Raw genomic sequence first — 6587 nt, 5'->3', positions numbered from 1 at the left:
GCGGGGAACGGTGCGGGGGGGGGGGGGAGGTAGGCAATGGCTCGGCTGGCGCTCAGCCCGAGGGGGCCGAGGCTGTGGTATTAAATCTATTCAGAAACGCTGCAGATTGGTGTTTCCACGGGGCTGGGGATGAAGTGGCCCAGGCTTGGCTTCCTGGGGCGTCGGAAGGGCGGAAGTCTTGCCAGCCAGAGTCTGGGACGCACGGTGGGAACCAGAGGGGCCCTCGCGCCCAAGCCCGCCCCTCCCGCTCCGCTGCGGGGGTTGCCCGTTACCCCGGAGGGGGAGGACGTCGGCGATGGGGAGCGAGAGTGAACGTGAGCGAGGCCGGGCGTCTGAGAGCTTTAATGGGGGTGCGAGCCGGCGGGGGCGCGGGGCCGGGAGGCAGCAGGCAGAGGCGGGTTCAGGGCCCCTCGTCCTCCAGGCACCCCACCACTGCAGCGAAGGGGGCGAGGGCCTGGGGGCTGGCGGGGGAGGCGCGGGCTTCACAGGAGGCAGGCGGGCCCGGGAGCGGCAGCTCCGCCGGGACGGGCAGTTTTTATCGTTTCTGGTAAACAAATGACTGAGAGGAAGCCCTCGGCGGGGATGGGAAACGGGCCCCGGCGGGCCGGGCGCAGATCTAGGTCAGGGTGGCAGGAAAACCCCTTCCCTTCCCGAGCCCGGTCGGCCTCCGCCCAGGATGTGCCGGCGACGCGGGTTCCGGGGTGCGGGGGAGGGGGCTGCAGCCGGTACGGGTCCCGCAGGAAAACGAAGTCACCACCCACGGGGCTGGGAAGAGCTCTGCACACGTTGACATTCAACGAACATGCAAATATATGTAAATAGCCATGCAAAGAAGCAGCATCTTTTGCGTCAACAACTTGGGCACTTTTTCTGGGCGACTGTGGCGGGCGGGCGCGCTCCTGCATCTTCCGGGGCTGGGGATGCGAGGGCGGGGGTCAGGGGAGGGGGTGCCGAGCCGGAGGAGGGGGTGGCATGGCTCCCAGCGGGTCCATCCGGGCTGGGGAGGCTGGGGCAGGGGCCGCCTCCTCCGCGCCCACCCCGCCCCCAGCTCCCAGGAGCGGGAGGAGCAGCAGCTAGTACTTAGCGATGTCCCCCTTCTTCAGGATGATCTGTCGCTGCCAGGGCGCCAGCTTGGTCTCGTCGTAGCCCAGCGTCCGCAGCTTCTCCGACTGTTCCTTTTCCCGCTGCAGCTCCTCCTGCTTCTGTCGCTCCTCCTCTTTTCTAGACCAGGGGTCGGGACAGAACCGCGGCCAGGGTGAGAGGGGGCCGGCGCCTCCAGGGCTCAGGGGTGGCGAGGGCTGCGCCACTGAGGGCAGAGGGACTGATGAGTGGGGGCGTGGGCAGTGGCTTCTAGGGGCAGAGGTGCTGGGGGACTGGAGACAGCGGCTGGGTTAGGAGGCAGGCAGAGGGGATTGCTGGGGACAGATTGGGATTATTGGGGTGCTCCTAGGAGCTGGGTGAGCAAGAGGCTGTGGCTGGGTTATTGCTGGCTGGGGGGTTACTGGAACAGGTGCTGATCACAGTGTGGCTGAGGGTGAGGAGGGGTGGTTATGGGGGCGGGGGATGAGATTATTGGGGTGAGGACCTGAGTTTCTGGGGCTTGAGGATGGACTCTGGGGAGCAGAGGGACCACATTATTGGGAGACAGGGGCTGGGTAATTATGGACAAATTGTTAAAATGTGGGCAATGGGGGAATTTGGGGGACATCTGTGATACTTTCAACAATAAAGATAAATTTAGAAAAACAAAGCACTTTTTGTTTTCCAGGAAATAAAACACCAACACAAAAGTGTGGGGGCTAGGTCTGCACGGCCGACAAGGCAGCCGCTGAGCAAATGGGGCTGCTGAGGGTTCGAAATGTTAGGATTGAGGCCGAAACCGGTTTGGCTCAGTGGATAGAGCGTCGGCCTGCGGACTGAAAGGTCCCAGGTTCGATTCCGGTCAAGGGCATGTACCTTGGTTGCGGGCACATCCCAGTAGGGGGTGTGCAAGAGGCAGCTGATCGATGTTTCTGACTCTCTATCCCTCTCTCTTCCTCTCTGTAAAAAATTAATAAAATATATTTTAAAAAAAGAGAAAGAAATGTTAGGATTGAGGAGTGTTGCAGCCATAAATGCTCATGGCATCACAAAGACTTAGATTTGAGAGTGTAGGGCGTCTCATTAATAATTTTATATTGATTATATATTGAAATACCTAACTTCAATTAACGTTATAATCACTGAAGTATATAATTGACTTTTGATGTGTCGAGTTATATAAAATATACTGTAGCCCAGCTGGTGTGGCTTGGTGGTTGGGCATCCACCTGTGAGCCAGGAGGTCACGGTTTGACTCCCCGTCAGGGCACGTGCCTGGGTTGCAGGCTAGACCCCCAGTGGGGGGCGTGCAGGAGGCAGCTGATCAATGATTCTCTCTCATCACTGATGTTTCTCTCTCTCTCCCTTCCTCTCTGAAATCAATAAAAATATATTTAAAATATACTGTGAAAATTAAGTTCACCTGTATCTTTTTTTTTTTTAACTGAGCAGAAAGGCTAGGTTAATAAGAGAGAGGGGCTGGGTAATTGGGGACATGGTCATTACAGCATAAGAGCTAGACTCTGGGGACCGGCTCTAGTTTATGGGGGGGGGGTGCTGGTGGCATTACTGGGAGCAGAGAGGCTGTGCTACAGGGCCGAGTGACAAGGGGATGAGCTCAAGATGGGACTAGATGAAGGGGCAAAGGAGGGGAGGCAGGTTGGGACCTGCCCCTCACTCACCGCTTCTGCTCCCTAGAAGGAAAAGGAGACAGCATTAGTTGGTGCCACCACTTCAGGGACACGATCCAGACTCCCTGCCCGATCCCAGCTCACCTCTCCTCTTCTAGCTTCTTCCGAAGAAGGTCCCGCCTCCAGGCAGGCATGTTGGCCAGCCGGGCCTCCTCCTCCTCCTCCTGAAACACACACAAAGCTTCAGGGTAGCAGGGCTGGGAGGTACGGCCAAGAAGGCGTGCATCCCCAACTGGGGGGACCTGCAGGCGTTAGGGGCAACAGGAGACAAACGGGGTTCCAGGAAGAGACCCTCTGATACCTTTCTCTGGGGCAAATGGATGGAGGAGCCTGGCCACACCCCCCTGCGAGAGGCAGGAGGTCCCTCTCCCCCTGTAACTCAGGCCTGTGTCCTAGAGGCGGCGCCAGAGTGCAGGCGGTGAGAGCAGGGAATGAGATTCCCCCTGCAGGCAGGTAGACCCATGGCCCCACGGCTGTGACCCACAACCTTCAGGCAGACCCACACCTGGGCCCCCGCAGACCCTGCCAGCGCCGAGAGGCTCAGGCTGGGCCCTGGTTCCACCCTGAAGGCCCTTCCCAAATGGAGGAGACATGAACTCTGCAACCGAGGGGGGGGGGGGGCATCCAACACAGGCAGCTCAGAGCGGAGAGTTTTATTACTCGCACGTTACAGAGAACACGTCACACGGAACACTGCACAGCTGGCTCCCCCGACCTTAACCAAAGAGGTAGCTGCGAACCCCAGTGAAATCCAGAGAGAGGTGGAGAGCCACCCAGCCCCAAGGGGACCCACAGTCCCTGGCTCAGAGGGGCTGCTCCTTCCCCCTGGCTCCCCACGGAGCCAGGCAAGGCTGCAGGGCCAGAGGGGACTCCGGGTTTGCCCTGTGCCACCTGCCCTATCCGGCCAGCTCCCCACAGCTGGCCACGATGGGACCTCAGTGGCCAGGCAGCCTGGTCCTGCGCTTCCTGGGTTTTCCAAGGCCACGCTCCAGGGTTCTTGGATCGCTTCTGGCTTCGGAGCGCACCATCCAGGCATCCAGGCAGATATCCAGGCCCAGGCTAAGATGCTTGAGGAGAAATTCTGAATTCTGCTGCTCAGATGTCAAAAAGCTCCGCCTCTTTCTCCTTCCAGAAGGAGAAGCTGCGGTCGATGTAGCGGCAGATGTCCTCGTTGCTGAACTCGCCCATATCCGACAACAGCTCCAGGGGGTCTTCAGCCGGGGCTTCGGAACTAGGAGGGTCCAAGGACGGGGGAGGCTCGGCCGGCGGGGGCGGGGGCTGCGACGCAGGGGGCGGGGGCTGCGGGGCGGGGGCCTCGGCTTCCGGCTGCCCCTCTGGCCAGTCTGTCTGAGCTGGAGCAGCTTCTTGGGCCTGCTCCCTCTCCTCCTCCTCCTCTTCCTCCTCCACCTCCACCACCTCCTCTTCTTCTTTCTCCTCTTCCTGCTCCTTCTCGGCCTCTTCCTCCCAAGGCCGCTGAGCGTCCGGGCCGTCTCCAAAGAACTGTTGCCTGAGGTCCTCAAAGCCGTCGCTCCAGCCCCGCCGGCCGGCCTCCACCTCCTCCAGCACCGCGCGGTGGAAGCGGCGGATGAGCTCCCACGGGTGGCTGCCCAGCCGGTCGAACATCTCGTAGCACAGCAGGTGGCGGAACTTGCGCTCCTCGCGGCTCAGGCCCATCTCCAGCAGCTGGAAGTAGCCGAGCATGAAGAGGTCCAGGGTGAGGCTGTCGTAGCGCGGGGGCGCGCCGCCGTCCAGGGGCGGCAGGAAGTGCTCCGGCCAATACAGGCCGTGCGCCAGGACGGGGCCGCGGGGCTGGCGCGGGGGCACCTGCCGCAGGAGGCTCCGCCAGCGGCCCAGCAGCTTCCCCACCACCTGCCGCTGCTTCAGCAGGCGCTGCAGCCGCTCGTCGGGGCCCTCGCCGGCCGGTGGCGGAGGGGCTTCGGCGACCTCGGGGGCGGGGCCGGCGCCCGCGGCCACCACGCGGGGGAGCAGCCTGCGAAGGCGCGCCTGGGCCTGGCGCCCGGGGCCGCCGAAGGTCCACTTGCGCCAGTGCTCCAGGAAGAGGTAGACGATGCGCTCCTTGCGCAGGTCGATGTAGTCCTGGACGCCGCCCAGCTCGGTGGGCAGCGGCGGCCTGCGCGCCAGCGGCTCGGGCTCGGGCTCGGGCAGCGCCGCCTGGCGGCCCGGCGCCTCGGGCGGGTCCTCGCAGCCCCGCGGCTCCCGGGCCGGCGGCAGACTGTTGGCGGAGGCGGCGGCGGCGCTCGGCTCGCCGGGGCGGGCCGCCAGGTAGTCCTCCTCGAGAATGGGTTCTCGGCCCGGGGCGCCGGGGGACAGCGAGGACTGGCGGCGCGGGCCGCGCGGGGGCGCGGAGCCCTGGGCGCGCAGCTCGTAGGCGGCGCGGAGGTGCCGCACGGAGACGCCGCACTCGAGGATCTCGCGCGCCACGGCCTCGCGGCACCAGCTGAGCGAGTGCGAGCGGCCCAGGCAGAGCGGGCCCGGCCGCCAGGGCGCGTCGGGCAGCGGCGCCAGCGGCTGGCCCGTGTCGGCGGCCAGCAGATCGGCCAGGTGCGTGGGCCGGCCGCCGAGCGCGGCCAGCAGCGTGGCCATGCTCTTGAGCAGCGCGGAGATCTTGCTGCACCAGGCGGGCAGGCTGGCGGCGCGGCCGTGCATGCGGCGCGGGTCGACGGTGAAGCGCGGCGCCGACAGAGCGGCCGAGATGGGCAGCAGCTGCTCCAGCTCCAGCTCCAGCTGCTTCAGGCGCGCCTCCAGCTTCTGCGCCTTGTGCAGCACCTGCAGGTTCTCGATTTGCTGCTCGATGCGGAGGACGTCGGCCTCGGTCATGAGCTCGCCGAAGGGCCCGAGGATGCCGTTGTACTCGCGGGAGTACCTCCAGCCCTCGCGGGGGTAGCAGCACGAGCTGGCGGCTGTCAGCTAAGGCGGGGAAGACAAGAGAGGGGAGGGAGGCGGGTCTCCCTCTGGCCCAGCTCCCGCGGCGGCCGCCGGGGGGCGCCCTTTGCATGTCCCAGGTGGTGTAATGGCTCCGCGGGGCTGAGTTTCCAGGGACGAGCCGCGCCTGGCGGGCGGGCGGGCGGGCGATTACGTTGGGTGAGGCTTCAGCCCAGGCCGCCGCTCCGGGCGCTGGGCAGTGTCCACTGTGGTCGCTGGCGGGGACACAGCCGGTCGCTGGGTGCTGTTGCAGGGGCGGGGCGGGCAGACGGCTCCGTGCCTGGCTCGGTTGCTCATTACACCACCGAGGAACATGCAAAAGGCACTGCAGCTGCGACGCAAGGCGGCCCTCCCACCTCATCCAAGCTCCGCAATTTGAGGCCAGATCCCAGAGAGGCCTCTCCTCGCCCCACACGGATGACCCCTTCTCATCCTGTGGCCCAAGCCCTCTCAGTCCACGCAGTCAATGTTTTAGTCCCAACGACAGGCTCTTAAAGGAGGCTGGCCCTGGCTGGTGTAGCTCAGTGGATAGAGCGTCAGCCTGCCAACTGAAAGGTCCTGGTTGGATAACAGGGCACATGCCTGGGTTGCGGGCTCAATCCCCAGTAGGGGGCGTGCAGGAGGCAGCCCATCAATGATTCTCATCATTGACGTTTCTATATCTCTCTCCCTCTCCCTATCCTATCTGAAATCAATTATATATATATATATATATATTTTTTTAAAGAGGCTGAAGCTGTGGCTTCCACTCCTATTCCCATCCCCGCTCATCCCGTTAATAATAATACAGTTGATAGAGCCGGGCTTGCCAGGCTGTTCTTACATTTTCCCTCGCCTTTCTTCACCTCTAGGCTGCAACTCTAGTGCCAGGCT

General features: G+C 63.4%; 1 protein-coding gene across 1 annotated transcript in view; it reads right to left on the bottom strand.

The window, feature by feature from the left end:
- Positions 1-331: 331 nt before the first annotated feature.
- ESPN (espin) overlaps positions 332-6587 on the bottom strand; it is a 29117-nt gene continuing 22861 nt past the window's right edge. Inside the window, exons 13-14 of the mRNA XM_054720879.1 lie at positions 2856-2935; positions 332-1221 (exon numbers count right to left, since the gene is read on the bottom strand). Coding sequence (XP_054576854.1) covers positions 1074-1221; positions 2856-2935 — 228 coding nt within the window. The 3' untranslated portion in view covers positions 332-1073. The remainder of the gene's footprint in view (positions 1222-2855; positions 2936-6587) is intronic.

Source organism: Eptesicus fuscus, chromosome 9, assembly GCF_027574615.1.
Source record: "Eptesicus fuscus isolate TK198812 chromosome 9, DD_ASM_mEF_20220401, whole genome shotgun sequence".
NCBI classification, from domain to species: Eukaryota; Metazoa; Chordata; class Mammalia; order Chiroptera; family Vespertilionidae; genus Eptesicus; species Eptesicus fuscus.
Note: the sequence above shows the minus strand (reverse complement) of the source record. Positions and strands in the feature narration are given on the sequence as shown.